The following is a 19,308-nucleotide window of genomic DNA, read 5'->3' as shown; positions in this document are numbered from 1 at the left end:
AGGTGGCAGATCTTAAGAGTCATCGACACCAAGAAGAAGAATGGGCCTTTGGAGTTTCGTCTGGGTCAATCCACATGCTTACACAGGGGGAAACTGAGGCCCAGGGAAGCCACACAGCCAGGGATTCCAGAATCCAGAGCTGGATTCTAGACTGGTGCCCTTTCCTTGCATGCGAGCGGTGTGTGTGTGTGTGTGTGTGTGTGCGCGCGTGCGCACGTGTGACCGTGGTGTGGTGGGAGTGCGCACGTAAGCATAAAGGCCGATATAGAGCTTTGTCGTCAATGGCTTTGGTGGGCATGAGTCAGTCTTCTCTGAATCCTGCCTCTGGTTGGGGAAGGGGATGGAAGGGGATGGACTGAGTGTGTGTCCCCATGAGTGATTCCAGTGCTGGGCTTCGAGGACTGTGCATGCGTGTGTGTGTGTGTGTGTGTGTGTGTGTGTGTGCGTGTGTGTGTGCGAGAGAGTGGGGTGTGCAATCTCACTTGTGTAGACCGCTTCTCTCTCTTTCACTTTAGTAGCACTTTCCTGGAGTAAGGAGGAGATCTTTTCTATCAGCCCCGTGCAGCTCCCTGGGGCCTTTCTCCTCTCCCTCCTGCTTGAAGCCCAGCTCTCATCTCTCACAGCAGCTTGTTTGCTTGTTTCTTAAAATGGATTTGTATATTTGTTTTCTGTTTTCTCTTTACAAGTTCCCTGCTAAATTTTAAGTCCCCCACCCCACCCCATTTTTTTTGTTTGTTTTCACAGTTTAAAGCTGGAAAAGAATTAAAAGAAAAATACTATCTGATTTTCTTGCAAGTAAATCCACTTATTATATATTTACATTTATTTATAGTCTGTGGTTTTTTTATTAAAAAAAATCACCACTTGTTTTTCCTTTTTCTTTTGTAAAAAGAAACCTTTTTGCAGTGTCATTGTTGGACCCGCTGGGCCCTGAGGGGGCTTCAGTGAGTCCAAGGACCCCCAAAGGGTCTGTGAACCCCCCTCCCAAGGGGCTGGGGGCTTATGAGTCTGGGGGTCCACCATCGCCCCAGGGTCATCGCATGGCCCTGAGGTGAGGGGTGAGGAGGGAGAGATGCTTTATATCCCCCGGGGGGTGGGCATCTCCTGCCCCCAAGACAGGAGCTTGGGGCAGTGACCCCAAGAGGCTCACCCTGAGGATTCCGGGGTTTTGCAGGCATCTCTGCAAGCCACCAGCAGCCATCTCCTCTCCTTCCCTTCCCTCAAGGCCTAGGAAGTCATCACAGTGGGTTAAGGACCATTAAGGACTGGGAACCCTGGGGCCGGACAAGCCCCAGGTGCACCCCCCTCCAGGCACCTTTCGGACAGGAGGGACCAGGGACTCTTAGGTCACCTGGAGGCTTACAATTGCCCCATCAATGCTGGGTGGAGCCGGCTTGCAAGCCACCTAGCGTTCCTAGGGCACCCATGCAGAAGCTCCAGGGACCTGGCAGTGACCGGGAGGCTCACCTGGCCCCGGGGCCCCTGAGTCTCCACCCCCCCACTCACCCAGGGAGGCAGAGCCAGCTTGGGGTTAAAGGGAACAGAAAAGTAACTCTTCCGCATGAAAAAAAAAGTAACATAAACCCCTGATAAATGCAAAGAACATCTCCCTTCCTTTCTGTTCCTTCTCCTTTTTTTTTTGCTTTAATATTATCTTGGTTCCCTTGTATGTTTTCATTTAAATTGGTTTTTATTAAACGTTAAAATAATGGTACATGGGAAATCATGCATTTTCTTTTAGATTTATTTTCTATTTTTAATTTTTATCCTCTCTTGCTTCTTTTAAAGTTTGTTTTTCCTTCCCTCGTTTATAGTTTTGCACATTTTCTACTGTTTTGCTTCTTTGTTCCTCTTATATGTTGTTCTTTTTTTTTTTTTAATTTACTTATGTTTTTCTCTTTTTTTGTTGTTTTTGCTTTTGGAAGGTTTGTCCCCCGTGGATGGTTTCGTTTCCTCCCCCTCACCCCCCACCCCATGGCCCACCCCGCAGGCCGCGCCCCGCCTCCCGGCTCTGTCCGGGACCCTGGCGGGGGCGGCGGCGACGGCGACGGCGACGGCGGCGGCGGCGGCGGCGGCGGCGCAGGCGAGGCCCGCGGGAGCTTCATACGGGGGTGGTCCGGCGGTTGGCTGCGTTGGAGTGGAGAGAGTCTTTGTTCTCCTTCTGGATACAGTTGTGAACTTGGAGGAAGCTGTTATCCCTGTCGGAGTTGTAGGTGGCGGTGGGCGTGGTGGCGGCCTTCAGGGGGTCCCTGCTGAGGGTGTACATGGAGATCTCCGTGGACGGCAGGGTGTTGAAGCCCTTGATGCCCGCGGGGGAGGCGTCCCTGGAGTGAGAGGGCTCGCTGGAGCGGGAGCTGGAGCGGCTGCGGCGCTGGTAGCGGTAGCGGTAACTGGGGATGCGGGTGATGGCGGAGGCCTGGAGGTAGTCCGTGGCGCGGGCCGTGGCCCGCAGCTGTTTGTGCCGGTCGATAAACATGTGCACGGCCAGCACCCCGACCATCTCGGCGATGATGAAGGACAGGGCTCCGAAATAGAAGGACCAGCCGTACGAGTAGCTATTCTTTTTGGAGTCGCTCTTGGAAGGGTCTCCGGCATTGGCAGATATGTACACTATGATGCCAATGATGTTACTCAGACCTGCGGGCAGAGGGTGGGCGCGGGCGGAGAGGGAAGCAGAGGGAAGGATCGTTAGTTTCCAAGGAGGATGCCAGGCCCCGGGCAGGATGAGGGGACGGGGAATTGCTGGAGGGTCTTTTCCTGGTCCAGCGTTTTCATGGAGAACGGATGGGCCGGTCTAGAGGGGTGTTGCAAGCATCACCTTACTATCCTATTATTCCATTTGGAGAGAGCTGCAAAGGGAAGAGCTAATGGAAACAGAGCTATGGGAAGAAGGGAAAGAAGCAAGGGGCATCCTACAATGTATTGAGTAGTAATAATAATAGTAATAATAATAATATAGTTTATTGAGCATTTACTACCTGCCTTCGCTGCTGAGTGCTTTTCAAGGGGTTTGCAGATGAGAAAACAGATTGCAGAGAGGTTAAGTAACTTGCTCAAGGCTGCACAGGGATTTGAAGCTGGTGTAGCAGGGGGTTAAGACTGGCTCCTAGAGCCAGACTGCCTGGATGCAAAGCCTCTGGCAAAGGAACCGGGGTCTGAGTTTCCATATCTGTACTGACGAACCTAGTTGCAGGGCAGGAATAAAGAGGTAGACATAGAGAATGGACTTGAGGACACGGGTTGGGAGGGCGAAGCTGGGGCGAGGTGAGAGTAGCATCGACATATATACACTACCAAATGTAAAATAGTTGGCTGGTGGGAAGCAGCAGCATAGCACAGGGAAATCGGCTCCGTGCTTTGCGATGACCTAGAGGGGTGGGAGAGGGAGGATGGGAGGGAGGCTCAAGAGGGAGGGGATGTGGGGACATGTGTGTGCATATGGCTGATTCGCTTTGTTGTGCAACAGAAACTAACACGGTATTGTGACGTAATTATACTCAGATAAAGGTCTATTAAAAAAATAATAGGACTTACTCCTGTCGGGTCATGGGGAGGATCAATACATGTGAATACGTGTGAGTTGATGCATGTGAGTTAATAGACATGAAAGCTGTTAAGTCTGCACGTGGGAGGTGCTGCTTAAACGTTAGTCGTTCTTATTAAATGGCTCATACTACAGCCCATGTTCTTTTTCTGGCATCTGAAGCCAATGTGACTTGTCACATAACTGGGTTGAGAAATGTGGTTTCGGGTGCCTGCCTGTTCCCACCTGGGTAGGACAGTGAGGGGAGAGGGCAAGTGAGGATAGGCCTAGTGTCCTGAGAGGATCTTGGGATTGGGGCCTTTTTCCAGGAGGTGGGAGAAAGATGCATCGTTGGGCTAAAGGACAGGGTCTGGGGATGGTCCTGGAGGACTCAGTGGGGGGGCTCGGGCATCGCATTGGGGCGGGAGCCCCAGCACAACCTGTCTTCCTTGCGACTCAGCCTGTTGCAAGGCCCGGAAATTCCTCTCTGCTCTCCCTTCCTCTCTCTGCCAGGTCCTCCCAGCCACTGGGCACCCAACCTCAACCTCCTCCCCACTGGTGGGCCTGGACTCTGGCCCACCTGGCTCAGCAGCTGTTACCTGCAGACACAAAGAAGATGCCGGCACTCAGGATGATGTTGTGTCGAGTCTTGTAGAACTCGCTGGCTGCGATGCACAGTCCACCCATGAAGAGCAGAATCACACTCAGGATGGGGAAGATGCTCGAGGCCCTCACAGCCCCTGGAGAACACGGAGGGTGGGGGAGAGAGAACGGCAAGGCTATGACACAGGGGTTGGGGGGGAGGACACAGGAGGGAGGAGAGAGAGCAGTCCACAGGAGCCGGCTGGGGGATGGGTTATGGACACAGGACCAGAGTGGAGGTTGTTTCGCAGTCTTAGAGAGGGAAGGAGAGGGAGCAATACACTCTCTAGCTCACAGCCCTTCAGGGATGCTCCACTTCCTCAAGGATCAAACCCCAGCGCTTCATGAGCCGCACAGGGCCCCATGGGACTTGGTCTCTGCCCATCCCCACATTCCCTCTCATCCAGCCATGGCAAACTTCCCATGACTCATTAATGCACGTTTCTTACTTTTGACATACTGTGCTTTCTTCCTAGAATGTCTTTCCTGCTCTTTTTCACTCAGCAAACTTCTATTCATCCATCAAAACCCAGCTCAAAAGTACCCCCCCCCCCCACACAAAGCATTTCCTGACTTCCTTAGGCAAAGTTATTAGCTCTCTCCTCTGTACATTAGGGCACTTGGGGCACATGGAAAGGCAGTGTGTTTTAGTGGTTGGATGCTGGCTTTAGCGCTTATTAGCTGGATAAGTTTGGGTAAGTCATCTTACCTTTGTGCCTTAATTTCCTCACCTGTAAAATAGGGATGGTGATAGTGCCTGCCTCCTAAGATTGCTGTGAGGATTAAATGAGTTAATTCTGATAAGGTACTTAGATAAGTCTCTGAAGGCACATAGTAAACATTTGATAAATGATAGTTATTATAGTAAATATTTGCTTATATATATGTGCGTCCACCATAGGTCGTGGGTTCCCATGAGAGCCAGGATGTAGCTGTTTTTTCAGTTCTCTCTCTTCATTCGTTCTGTCCCCACCACCTAGTTCAAAGCCAAAGACACAGTAAGCCTCTGATACAAGCTTGCCTTGTGAATAAACATGGAGAGGTGGTCCAGGAAGAGGAAGAAGCTGACACATTGCAAAGAAAAAAGAAGAGAAAAAGCAAATTAAAAAGCCCTTCAGGGTAAGTTAAGAAGGAAGGGCTAACAGGCAGGAGAAGAAAATATTTTAATGAATATTTTACTCCTGCGTGTGGGAGGATGAGAGTGTGGAGGGGCACAGACGGCTGAGGGCAAAGGGAAGGCGGCAGGGGGTGTATAGTGGGGGGACAGTGTCTGAAAGGTGACCCAGAGGGGTGGAGTCCTCTACAAAGTGTGTCTGGAAAGTAAAATATTTTTTTCTATCCAGATTAAAATAGGCAGAGCGTGATCTCAGGGCTCCTGACTCCCTGTCCTAGGAGCTATGGACAGGCAGGAGACAGAGGTGTCTGGAGGCTAGTGTAAGGAAAGGGATGCTTTCTTGACATGTTTGGGTGGCTTGAATGGTAACCTAGGAAGTTGAGTCCTTTTAGACAGAGGGCCCTTTGGCTCGGCCCAGAGGTTGGCTGAGGGTCTATGTTTTGGAGGGGAAGTGCCCCCCCCAGTGCCCCACCCCTGTTCCTTTTGGTGACAGTGTGGCCACGAAGGACATGTGAAGAAGAGAATTTTTCTATATAGCACTTGAAGAATTTTTCTAAGAGTTTCAGGCAGTTTGCTGTGACATGTGATGTAAAACCCTTCTCTCCCCCCTGGATCTTCTTCAGTAAGGCTACCCTGCAAGTGATGCTCCTGGATGAGTGGATTGCTTTGGGGGGCCTTGCAGAAGGGTGGAGTTCTGTATCCGGCGGGGGGGACCTGAGTTGCCCATATAGAAGCAGTGGCGAGAGGGTGGAGGACAGCTGTGTTACTCGGCAATCTAGTACCCCTCTCCCACTGCAGGCGCGGACGGTGCTGCCTCCTTCCCAGACCCGAGTGGATGTTCTCTTCCTGCAAGTCATTTCTGAGATGACAAGCTGTATCCCCAACCTGATCCCCCAGCCCACACACCCCCGCACAGACACGCATGCCCAGACGTGCACACTCATAGCTACCTGGATGTCATAAGCACGCGGAGACGGTAAGAACGTATTGAAGACCCAGAGCACAAGAGATAGTATTGGTGAAGCACCCACACCATGTTGGGTCTGATGTGCACGTTATAATTCAATCCTTGTAACACCCCTGCAGGGTGTATTTTTTGCCACAATTTACAAATGAGAAAACTGAGTTTCAGAGAGGTGAAGTAACTTGCTCAAAGCCACCCAGCTAGTAAGTCAGGATTCAAGCCCAGATCAGCCCAACTCTTGGACTACCCTGGACTCTCCCTCTGGGGCTTTCAAAGAGCCTGGGAAGCATGCAGGTCCGGAAATTGGGGTTCTGGTCTCAGCTCTGCCACTCACTTGCTGTGTGGCTGAGATAAGTACCTTGCCCTCTCTGGTTTCCCCATGTGTAAAATGGCTGTGGACTCTTAGCCGATTTCTAATGCTTTTGCCCTCCCCACGTGGATATGATTTCTGACTGAACCGGAAAGGGGGACGACAGCATAAAGAAAGAAAGAGAGACTGGTGTGACTTCCAAGGGGCAGTGGTGGCCGCTCAGATGAGCGAGGCAGATGAAGTTCTCTGACCTTCTCCCTCCAAGAAAGCAGGTTCTTCCTGCCCACAGTATGCTACATTTGGCAGACTGGGACTGCATCCTCAGAGCTCATGCCTCACAGCAGCCCTGGGCCTGACGTTTCCAGTTCAGTCTGGTCTGCTGTGGGAGCCTGGATGTCCCAACTCAGCCTTCCTGCTGGCAGAGAAAGGGAGCGCCAGCTGTGGAGGGAGATGAGAAACTGTGTGTGTGTGTGCGCGCGCGCGCGCGTGTGCGTGCGTGCGTGCGTGTGTGTGTGTTGTGTGTGTGTGATAAAGAGCGGGGAGGCTGGAGGGAGAGGTCTGTTGTATTTCAGCCAGCAGAGAGCAATGTGGAGAAAACAGGACCACTTCACAAGGTACCAAAGCAGCTTATGATATGGCGACAAGCAGGCAACACAAACAGAAGCCTCTTCACTCCGGCAGAGCCAACCCAGACACTAGCCTCCCTTGGAAGAGGCCTCTTTGCCCAGAAAAAAGGTGACAGGGGAAGCCGGTAAACAGCGCCAAGCCTAGGAAGGCCGAAGTCCGCAGGACCCGGATTCAGGCTGGCAGGAAGCTGGTTTGGAGCAGGCAGGGACCCCTCCACTGAAACAATCTCTCGAAAGAGGTCTTTCTGGCTGGGCAATGTCACAGACAGAATGGGGATTTTGGAGTTAAGTCACACCTAACTTGAGATCCTGGCTTTGTCACTTACTAACTGTGTGACCTTGGTCAAGAAATTAACACAACGTTGTAAATCAACTATACGTCAATAAAATTGAAAACAGAAGGGTCTGCATTTTAACAAGATCCTGGTAACAAGACCTGTATGTGTCTGAAAGTTTGAGATGCACCATTGTAAGGATTAAATTGGATAATTTCTGTATTGTTTCTGATGCTAGGCGGGCAGTAAACGGTAGCAATTTTTGTTATTTCTAATGTCCTTTCCCCTTCATGCCAGACACAACTTCGCCATGAATTGTCCTGACTTCCCACTAAGGCTGGGGTGGTCTTACCGCTAAAATCTATCGTGAGGGGCAGAAAACATCTCATTTATTCAATGCACAAATATTTATTGATCCCCTATGAGCAAGCGTATGGAACTACGTAACACCTACTGACAGTTCTGGGGCTTCCTATGTGCCAGGCCCTGTGCTAAGTGCCTTCCATGGATGAACCCACTTAAACCTCCTACCAACCCCATGAGCCATGGGCCTTGGCTTAAAGGAGATTACAAATACCTAAAGCAGGCACTGGTAAACTTTTTACGTAAAGGGACACATAGGCAATGTTTCTGGCTTTGCTGGCCACATGGTCTCTGTTGCAATTCCTCAACTCTGCCCTTGTAGTCTGAGAACAGCCATGGGCAATATGTGAACAAATGAGTGTGGATGTGTTCCAATAAAGCTTTATTTATAGAAGCAGTTGGTAGGCCAGATTTGGCCTAACCGTTGCAATTTGGCCACCCCGGGCCAAGAGCATAATACACTGTACTGGGGAAAAGCTGTGTGGTTCAGAGTGGGGAGAAGCTTTGCTCTTGACTGAGTGGCCGTCACCATGCCTTGTTCCAGGCTGGGCACAGGAGGCATAGGGGTGCAAAACCAGGCCTGGCCCATATGCCTTTATAGGGCTTACATTCTCATGAAGGAGATACAGCACAGATGAACACGTAATTACCAACCAGGATGAAGTGCTGAGGAAGAAAGGGACCCATATGGCACCGTGCAGGCAAGTGACAGGCTAATGTCACCTGTAGATGGCCTATGTTGCCTGAGGGATCAGAGTTTGGTGGGACTGTGTACATATATGAACCCATTGCTTTCATTTACAGCTCCACGCAGTAAGTGCTGTAATTACCCCCATCACACACAGGCTAAAACTGAGGCTCAGAGAGGTTAAGCCTTCGCTCAAGGCCACCCAGCGAGGAAACGGAGGGGCTGGGTTTGTGAACCCAGGGATTCTGACTCTAGGCTCTGTGTACCTAACCACTGCACCCCCGGCTCTCAGAGCATCCTCTGAACTCACATGCGCAACAGGGAGGGTTTCCCTGAGAGGGTGATGTTGGTGCTGAGATGGATGGGTAAGAGAAGCTAACTGGGCAGAATAGAGGAGGGTGTTCTAGGGAGGATGTGGCATGAGCAAGGGCTGGGGGAAGCATGGCTCGTCTGGGGACTTGAAAGGGCTGATCACAAAGAGTTAGTGCGGCGCCTTGGGGAGCTCTAAGGAAGACGAGGCAGGCTGGGGCCAGGCCACAGAGGAACTCACGGGTCGTCTTTAAAGGATCCGCCTGCCCAATGCAGGAGACACGGGTTTGAGCCCTGGTCCGGGAAGCTACTAAACCCGTGCCCCACAACTACTGACCCTGCGCTCTAGAGCCCGCGAGCCACAACTACTGAGCCCACGTGCCACAACTACTGAAGCCCGCATGCCTAGAGCCCGTGCTCCGCAACAAGAGAAGCCACCGCAGTGAGAAGCCTGTGCACTGCAACGAAGGGTAGCCCCCGCTCGCTGCAACTAGAGAAAAGCTCGCACACAGCAACGAAGACCCAGTGCAGCCATAAATGAATAAATAAATAAATACATACATACATTTATAAAGGCCTTAAAGCCGACAGGGCTGTCATGATCTGATTGTGCATTTTAATAAGCAAATGAATATGTTGATCCCAATCTCTCAGTTTATCCACCTTCCTTACCCCCTGGAAACCATAAGTTTGTTCTCTACATCTGTAACTCTATTTCTGTTTTGTAGATAAGTTCATCTGTACCCTTTTTTTAGATTCCACATATAAGCGATATCACATGAGGTTTGTCTTTCTCTGACTTACTTCAGTCAGTATTAGAATAGGTAACTAATAAGGACCTACTGTATAGAACAGGGAACTCTACTCAATACTCTGTAACGGTCTATCTGGGAAAAGGATCTGAAAAAAGAGTGGCTATGTGTACATATATAACAGATTCACTTTGCTGTACATCTGACACTAACGCAACATTGTAAATCAACTCTACTCCAATAAAAATTAAAAAAAACAAACAAAGCAAATGAATTAAGAAGTGGTCCAGGGTAGCCACAGGGCACCAGGAGGAGGTTATTGCTGCTGACCAGGCGATGGTGGTACTTGGACCAGGTGGGTACAAAGAGTGTGGGCAGAGGTGGCTGGATTTGAGGGATGTTTAGGAGTGATGAGTGGATATGGGTGGAGAAGAGGGTGGCGTTGAGGATAACTTCTGGGTCTCAGGTTTGCTGGCTGGCTGGATACAGCCACTTATGCAACTGGGAGAGGATCAAGCCTAAGGGGTGAGGGGAGGGAAATCAAGGTTTGGTTTGGGGCACGCGGAGTCTGAGGTGTTTGGGGGTCGCACACGTGGAGTGTGGAGGGACAGTCGAATGTGTAAGATTGGGAAGTGGAGGTGCACGCTGGGCGGAAGCTGTAATCAGGGGCGTCACAGACACAGAGGTGAGCACAGCAGAGCTTGAGCTTGGAAGGGTACAAGGGTTCACCGTGAGGCTTGGGGAGCCCCAGTGTTTAGTGGTGACACAAGTCATCCCACCCACTGCTCACACAGTACAGCCAAATTCTGTGGACCAATCATCTTGTGATCCAGTGCCCTGTGGGCCTGGCACCTGTGGTGTCCTGCTGTGGTGGGCACAGCTGGAGGACAGGCAGACAGCTGCACACGGGGGCCCCACTTCCTCACTCAGTCTGGCGGGGGTGGAGAGAGGTGGGCAGACCTCTTCCTGGGGCCCGCTCTTTGCCTGGCCCGTCCTGGGGCCTGAGTGTGGGCTTTCCTTTCTTTGGATCTCAGGTCTGGCTCAGATGAGGTTGGACCAGATGATGGCTAAGGTTGCATCCATCCCTCGTGGTCCTGTGCCCCCCAGACCTCTGCTTAGGGACAACTCAGCCAGGCTGGCCAGGTGCTGGTCATGCCTTTGATCAAAATAGTTGCCATGATCAGGTATACAGAAGGCAGGCTCCTTATTTTCTGGGCACATTTAACTTTATGCCTGTTATTCCATTTGGAATTTGATCCGTTCTAATGGGCTAGAATCGCAGATGTGCTGGGGTTGGGAGGAGCTTCTGGGCTCTGGGGCATCTCTCGCCCTCTCCTCCTGAATGCTGTGAAAAGGGATAGACTGCCGTAAATGCATGCAAGAGTGAGTGTGAGAAAGTGTGAGTGTGAGAGAGAGAGTGATGGGAGAGAGAGGAGGAGAGGAGGGGAAAGGCAGGGGGAGGGAGAGAGGGAGGGAGGCAGAGCTGTCCAGAGTGGTGGTTAGGAGCGTGGGCTCCTGATGTGGACCACTTACGGTCCCATCCTGGTCCCACCACTGGCTGTGTGGCCTCTGTGCCTCTCCTTTCTCATCTGTACAATGGGGACACCAGCAATACCCACCTCCTAGGGGTGTTGTGAGATGAATGAAGATAAGGTATCAAGTGTCAGGCCAGGCACACACATAGTCAAGTGTCCCATGAACGTTTGTGATATCTACTGACATAGGAAAGGGATTTTGGAGTCCAGCAAGCTTCCTCTGGGAGCACCACCTGTGCAGGTGCCGGATGCTTTCCCGCTTCCTGTGGTCTCTGGGGTGGGTCATCAGCTGCGTGAGCTCAGGAGAGACGGCCTGAGCGCATCTCACTTGCTGCATTGCCCGCCACCCCCCTGAGCCTCAGCGCTCTCCTCTGCTGCAGGGCAACGCCCAGCACACCCAGCTCCCAGGGCAGCAATGAGGGGTGTTGAGTCAGTGCACTTGAGGCTATTAGAACAGTGCCTGGTACCCACTAGCAACAGGAGAAGTTAGTTCTCACACAGCAGAGCGTATCATTGCTGCTTCTCATGGGCCTGGGGTTACCTCCACTGAGGTTTACTGAAGTGCAGGTCGCGGAGTCAGCGTGGTGGTAGCTGCATCCAGCACTTAAATAAATGGACCAGGACAGAAGAGAAACTGTCTCTGCGGGCAGAGGGTGTGAAGGGGAGGCGCCGTTCGAGAAGCGTTCGCTCTGGTTGCATGGATGTGAGTTAGTACGATTTATAGCTTAGATGTTCCCTGACTGCAGGATGTGGTCACACCCACTGTGGTGATCTCTGGAAGGAATGTCCCTCACAACAGTTTTGCTGGAAGGGGCTTCAGGTCCGGGGCAGAGGACAGGAGCACGCAGCCTAGAAAACCATCACGGAGGCGGACGGCATCCCAGAAAGTGTGCTGGGCTGGGGTAAGTCACTTTCCCTCTCTGAGTCTCGTTTTTTTCCTCATCTGTAAAATGGGAGGATGGGTCTGGGTGACCCTCGGGGCATGTCTATCTCCAGTATTTCTGGAGCTGCAAGGATGTCTCCCTGAACTTCTAAACTCTAGTGGGAAGGAGGGGGTGGTGGACTTCCCTCAGTGCTCCCCTGGGGCAGCTGGGGAGCCCTAACAAAGCACCTCCCTAACCCTTGTCTCAGTGTATCCTCAGAGCCCCCTGGAGGACTGGTATTCATCGAGGCTCAGAGAAGTTGAGTAACTGATCCGAGACCACAGAGCAGAGCTCACCTTGGATTCAGGACCTTTCACTCCAAGTCCCAAGCTTAGACCTTGACTCCTGGTATCCCTCTCACCTCCCACCTGGTATCCCTCTCACCTCCCACCTAGGAACCCGCTGTGTGCCTGGTGGAACTGACAGAGGGGAGTGGAGAAGGGGGAACAGGGAGGAGGGGGGTTCTCTGAGGCTGGGAAGGGTCGCTTTGGCTCAGCTTGAGACCCTCCATCCGCCTCAGTCCTCATTCTGGGGAGGGGGTGAACGTTCCAGGTGGCTCTAGCGAGGGTGGTTCCTCACTCATTCACTCAGCAAACATCTCCCGGGCCTGACTGGGGGCAGGCCCTGTGCTGGCCGGGGTGGGAGCAGACTCCCTCTTTGCAGCTACTCCCTGCGGTGTCCTCAAGCTGTTCACCGTCCAGTGGGAAAGAAGAGTCCGTAACAGAAATCGTGACACGCAGGCTGGAAAACAGAGCGGTCACCTCCCTGCGACCCAGCCTTCTTGACGTTCCCAGCCTCAGAGAAGGGTAGCACTGCCCACTGTCTCCCAGCCAGGATGCCTAGATGTCATCTTTTTTTTTTTGCGGTACACGGGCCTCTCACTGTTGTGGCCTCTCCCGTTGCGGAGCACAGGCTCTGGACGCGCAGGCTCAGCGGCCATGGCTCACGGGCCCAGCCGCTCTGCGGCATGTGGGATCCTCCCGGACCGGGGCACGAACCCGTGTCCCCTGCATCGGCAGGTGGACTCTCAACCACTGCGTCACCAGGGAAGCCCCCCTAGATGTCATCTTGCGTCCTCTTTCTCTCACCTCCCCCAACGCAGGCTGTCAGTAACACCTGCCGGCCTCACAACCCGCCCCCTTCTCATCTACCTCCCCGACTTCCGCCCTGGTCTGAGCACCTGTGTTTCCAGCCTGGATTCTGGCCGTCACCTCCTACAGGTCTCTCTGTTTCTGCTGGGTCCCCATAGTCAGTTCTACAGCAGAAGCAGAGCGGTGCTGTTAGCGTGGATGTCAGTCCTCGCCTCTCTGCTCAGAACCTTTTCGTGCTCCAGTCTCAGAGTAAAGCCCACACCCACAAGTCCTGGCCTGGCTTCCCACCCGCTGCTCACACCCTCTGCCTTGCTGCATGCCAGCCTCAGACACTTTGCACTGGCTGTTCCCTCTGCCTGGAACCCTCTTCTCAGGGCATCTGCAGGACCAGACATGCTCCCTCACTGCCTTCAGGTCTCTGTTCAAACGTTACCTCCCCAGTGGACCTCTCTGACCACTGTACTGAAAGCTCTCGCACTCCCTCTCTCCTTAATCTTTATCCTGCCTACTTTTCACTTTGTAACATACCGACAATAATGGCTAACGCCTCCTGAATGCTTACTGTGCTCTGGGCTGGAGGGAAGAGCTGTCTTATACTGACTCACTCAGGCCTCATTACAACCCTGCAAACGTACGGATGAACATCCCATCGGGAGGAGTCTGAGTACCGGGGGAGTTAATTGAGAAGTGGCAGAGCTGGATTTGAACCCAGGCAGTATGTGCTAAAGCCCGCCGTTACATTCTCCTGTCTCCTACTGGTGGTAAAGTTCTGTAAATTTACCCCCAAATAATCCTCAAGGTCCTACCTGCCTTGGCTGCTTTCCCCCTCCCTTACAAATGGCCCCTCTGTCTCCCTTACAGGTTCCTGACCCACGGCTGCCCCCAGGGAACTCTCCTCCAGCCTGTTCTTGATCTTAGGGGGTCAGTGACTCTGGGAAGATGTCAGCTCCCAGTTCAAGCATAATCAGGTGAGATCTCTCCTGAGGGGGAGGAATAGGCCCTGTCCAGAGCCCTCCCTCCCTTCCCCCTTCTGTCCACTTCTGGCTCTGGAAAAAGAGTAGTTGGCATGGCAAGGCCCTGATACTGCAGCTCTGGTGTGTGTGTGTGTGTGTGTGTGTGTGTGTGTGTGTGTGTACATGAACGTGCGACCTATGGGGGCCAACCCCTCCCCTCGCCCTGGGCAGAGTGTGTCAGGGACAGTAGCCGTTGCTGGGAGAGCTTCACCCCACCCTGCAGTTTGGGGCCACACTACAGTGGATTTTGAGGTCTAGCACACAGTAGGTGCTTAAGACATGATTGTGGAAGGAAACTGAATTCTTCTGAACCTTCTTCCCCACTCCAGATCACATTGGGACAGCTGAGAAATACCACTTCCCATCTCCTGGACACAACACACACACACACACACACACACCACGAAGAGACCCATGCGCACACAAGTAGACACATGCAAACACACGGGCACTTACACTTAGATTGATAGCCGCTCACACGCGTGGACATGCAGGCATCAAAAAGCACGGAACACAGTACAGACTCACGCCCTTGTGTACAAGACACAGACACACCAACACACCCTGAGAGTCACAGGAAGTCACACCCTGGTCACCACTGCCTCTGCGCTTCGCCAGCTTGAGGTAAGGAGCTTTGGTAAGGAGGGAGAGGGCTAGGGAGCCACCACACACCGTAGAACCAGCCGCTGGCCCTGCAGAGCTGCCTGGGAAAAACAGGCTGGTCACCATTCCTTTGTGGGTAAGGTAGCAATAGGTGGGCAAGGCTTGTATCGGCCACATCTTCTTGGGGCCAGAGGTCCAGTGGCCCAGAGTGATGATTGGGACCGGCTACAGCTGTTCCTCCCTGGGTTCTGCAGCTCAGGAGAAGCTGTGGACCTCCTCAAATACTCAGGGAGACTGCGGAGTAAAAGCACGCATGCATTCGTTCAGTCATTCATTGGTCCCAGCAGATGTTAATTGGGCGCCTTCCTTCTGCCCCATCCTCCGAGAGGCACTGGACTTGCCTGAAGCTTGGCCTGCTGGCTTGAGAGCAAGTGAGCCCCACTTTCTCTGCCAGCCCAGGAGATAAGCTCTGCGCTCCTGGCCAGCCACGCCCTCCTGGCATTCTCCCTCCTCCCTCTCTGCTCCAGATCCCACATCCAGCTGGTGGATCGTGGATGGCAGGGGTTAACCAGGCCCCCTTGCTGACCACCCCTCCTCATCTTCCTCCCCGGGGCCTCCTCCTCTGCCTCTAAGCCTTGGAGTCTGAGGCTCAGTTCCTGCACCTCTTCTCTCTCTGCACCACTCCCTTGGGGCCTTCATCGAGCCTCACGGCTCTAAATATCATCCCCGCGCTGACACTCTTAGACTCCTGTCTCGGGCCAGGACACCTCCCCGTGGGCCTCTGTAACTTAATGTGGCCGATCCTGAGCTTCCACCCGTCCCATCCCAACCTGCTCCCTCCACGGACACAAACCTTGGAGTCATCCTTGATTCCTTCCTGTCCCTGGAAATCCACATGCCGCCTTTCAGAAAACCCTGTATGCATACCCTTGGGAATACTTTCAGGCTCTGACCCCTTCCCACCTCCTTTACTGCCACCACCTTGGTTCAAGCTGCTGTCATCTCTTGTCTGGATGATTGTAACAGGTTACTTGCTTTTCGCTTCTTTCCTTCACCAGAATGTAACCCTCACAAAGGCTCTGACTTTCTTTGTTTTGTTCACCTTTGGGTCCCCATACCATCAACAGTGTCCTGTACATGGTGAGTGGTGGTGAGTGTCTCCTGAGTGAACGAATGAATGAATGAATGCTTCTAGAGTCCAAGTCTCTGCATTGGTGCCACCTTCCTTAGGGAACCCTTCTGGAATGATCGCCTCCAGTCTGGGTTGGGGCCAGGCTCCCTCAGCACCCCACACTGCCTTCTATCCCTGCCTGAGGCGTCTATGTCAGGTTCATGAGTCTGTCCAGCCTTTGTGACAGGTGTGCTGTAGGTTTAACAGACCAGAACCGGAGGCTGACTCAGGCCCCGCCCACCCAGGTGCAGCTCCACCCACCTCCCTGGGCCAAAGGCACGCCCATCTCCAGGAGAAGCTCCGCCCACCTCGCTGGGCCCCAGCTTTGCCCACCTCATTGGGCCAGGGATCCTCCTAGAAGAACGACCTCTGTCTTCTAGCTTCTCTAGCCAATCAGGTTAGAGCTTAATGGAGGATGATGGGAACTCACATCTTCCGGCTTTAAAAAGTCACTTTTGTTGTCTAGCCCCAAACTGGCATGTTACAGATCAAGGGTCAGCAAACTCTGCCAGATGAGGCCTGCTGCCTGTTTTTGTAAATGAAGTTAAGTTTCAATGGAGCAAGCCCAGCCGCGCTCGTGTGCTCCTGTATTTGCTTTTGTGCTGCAAGGTCAGCTATGAGTAGTTGGGACAGAGACTGTATGGCCCACAAAGCCTGGAATATTTACTATCTGTCCCTTTACAGAAAAAGTTTGCCAATCTCTGTTACAGATGCTCAAAAAATATGGTTGGATCAAGTCAATTCAAGTCAGACCCTCGGAAACCTGCGCTGCTCATGTACGTTCAAGTCTTCTGTCCGGAGACACCAAAATGAACCAAGTACTCTAAGCAATTCTCTCTTTAAAATTAGGGAAGTGGAGGTATAGACTAGGTAGGAATAGCCACTGGAGAATCCTATATCTTTCTTTTATTTAACAAATAGCATTTATTGAGAACCTACTATATTCCAAGAGCTGTTCTAGACAGGGCAAAGAATGAGACAAGGGTCCTGTCCCAACAAGTGCTTGGCATCTGGATGATAAAGCATCACATCCTCACTGTGTTCAGCCAGTGCAGCTTTGGGTGCTGGCTCTGCTGTGCCCCTCCTTCCACCTCTGCCCTGGGGTGTGTCTCTGCCGGCCCCTGCATCCCAAGTCCAGCTGTTCTCAGAGGGTCCTCCCGCCAGGCTATGCTCTACCTGCAGCCACGGACTGTGTCTCATTCATTCCTCTGGATCGCCACAGCGCTGAGTACGGCCTCTGGCATACAGAAGGTACTCAATCTGCCTTAATGCCACCACCGGGCTCCTTTGAGAGCCCCAGACCTGGTAATGGGGATGACGACCAAACGACCCTTCAGGAATTCCATCTAAAAGCAGCATCTTGCAGGAATTCATAAAGGGAAAGGATGAGCTTTGTAAGATATTTCCCGCCTTTAAAAAGAAAGCTGTAAACGACGTGATGTTTCTTTCCCTTCTCTTCCCAGCCACCTGGCTGGCTTCGTGTGCCATGGGCTTGCAGTGAAACCCAGATTTCAGGCTGACCTGAGAGTTGGGTTTGATGTGAGGGGTAATTATTGAAAGCGACAGGGGTGATCCATATAATAAAATGCCCCCTACAGTTTTCATAAAAGTGATCCAAGGGTGATACTAACCGATGCTGTGGGGGGATGGGAGGAGGCTTTGGCCCGGGAAGGGCACCTGGGAGCAGAAGGGGACAGGCAATGCTCCTGGGAGGAGAGTAAACTCCCTCAGGAAGTGCTACCTGAGAGCCTGGAGCAGAGCTTTCAACCGCTTCTGCTCGGGGCGGCTTTGCTGTACCAGGTATCAAGGACCCTTAGCCCATCTCCTGGAAATCCTTTTCTCCCAGAACATTTTGCCTTGTTAGTTTTTGCTGATTCTTGAGAGATTTCCTTTGGGTCTCAAAATACTTTCTCTTGATAATATGTCTCAGGTGGATTTAAGATCACAGCTATTACATCAGGATTTAACTTTGACTTGACTTGTGGGGAGAGAAAAAAATCTCATTGTTTCAGTAGAAGTTCCAGTCTGGCACCGCCTGATAAGTTTCTTCATTGGGTTATTCAAGAAATAGCTACCGAGTGCTTTTTACATGCTGGGCCCTGGGCTGGGAATACAGTCATGAACGAGATAGGTAGAGACTATCAGAGTCCCAGTGGAGTTGGCAGCACTGCGAGGGAGCTGGTTGCTCAAATAGACAAGGACCCCACAGCGTGATAAAGGTGCTAGGCTCTGGGAACCCCTTCAAGGGCATGGAGGATTTCTTGGAGGAGGTGATGTTTCAGCTGAAACCTGGAAGATGAGTAGGAACTTTCCGACAAAGAGGGGAGAGAAGGGCGTTGCAGGCAGAGGGAAACAGCATGCATGAAGGTTTGGCCACTGGGCAGGAGGGGAGGAGGGAGGCTTAGCTTTCTCCTGCCCTCTGTGGTGACAGGGACCTCTAGATAGTCCTGGCCTTTGACTCTCGAAGGACGGAAGGGCAGGACCCACCACGAGGAAGGAGATAAAAAAAAACTGCATGCACTCACGGAGGAAATATTCTGCCGTGTCAGCTTCGTAATCTGCATCCTCTGGGAAGTGATCAATTTGCTTGCAGAGACCTTTGAAGTTCCCTGGAAAACAAGGGAAGAAAGAGCTCGTAAGACATCCTAGGCTCCGGGGATTCAGAGCCCACCGGCCTCTTCCAGACTTCTCGCTCTTCTGAAACTGGCTCAGCCCTCTCCCTCATCCCCGGAGGAAGGTATCGCTTTGTCTGTTTGGACATCTGTCTGGTGAATCAAAACACACACACCCGCGGAGCTGTGGAGAGGATCTAAGGCTTAAGACTTCAAAACCCAGCCTTCCATCTCTGCATCGAGGCTTCTGAGGATTAGCTGAGGCGTGGCTGGCAGTGGAGGTTTGAATCTGTGCTGGGGACTGCCACGGAGGAAGCTGGTGAATGTCAATACACCTGCCTCTGCGCCCCAGCCCGGCTGGGAGTCACCTCGCGTCTTACACGCGAGAAAGCAGATCGCTTTCCAAAGAAGGCCGACCCCAGATGGGGCTGGAGAACATTCCCACAGACCTTTAGATGAGATTGCAAAGCATTTTCTCACTGGCAGTTACATAGAATTCACTATACGGAGCCCCTGAAAGTTCTGAAATACCCCTAGGGTTGAGCCCCCCCAAGGGGGCTGGGCCCTCTGCCAGGCTTTTGGACTAGGACCCAAACTGTGAGAGGGGTATTAGCACCCCCTTTTCACAGATGAAGAAACTGAAGCTCAGGGAGGCTAAACGACTGAATAAGTACTCATGGCCAGGAAATGATGGAATAAGGGCTCAAACAAAGACCTTTCGGTTCTAAACATTTCCTTGGTGATTGCTGAGAAAGTGAGAGCTGGCTCAGATGAAAACCCCTAGCCCAGTGTCC

The 19,308-nt window shown here is 52.4% G+C and overlaps 1 protein-coding gene across 1 annotated transcript in view; it reads right to left on the bottom strand.

The window, feature by feature from the left end:
- Positions 1-2,101: 2,101 nt before the first annotated feature.
- Positions 2,102-19,308, bottom strand: part of CACNG2 (calcium voltage-gated channel auxiliary subunit gamma 2) — a 118,488-nt gene continuing 101,281 nt past the window's right edge. The window contains exons 2-4 of the mRNA XM_065887603.1: positions 18,428-18,511; positions 4,123-4,263; positions 2,102-2,637 (exon numbers count right to left, since the gene is read on the bottom strand). Coding sequence (XP_065743675.1) covers positions 2,102-2,637; positions 4,123-4,263; positions 18,428-18,511 — 761 coding nt within the window. The remainder of the gene's footprint in view (positions 2,638-4,122; positions 4,264-18,427; positions 18,512-19,308) is intronic.

This window comes from Phocoena phocoena, chromosome 11, assembly GCF_963924675.1.
Source record: "Phocoena phocoena chromosome 11, mPhoPho1.1, whole genome shotgun sequence".
Taxonomy (NCBI): Eukaryota; Metazoa; Chordata; class Mammalia; order Artiodactyla; family Phocoenidae; genus Phocoena; species Phocoena phocoena.
This window is presented reverse-complemented; position numbering and strand designations above follow the sequence as displayed.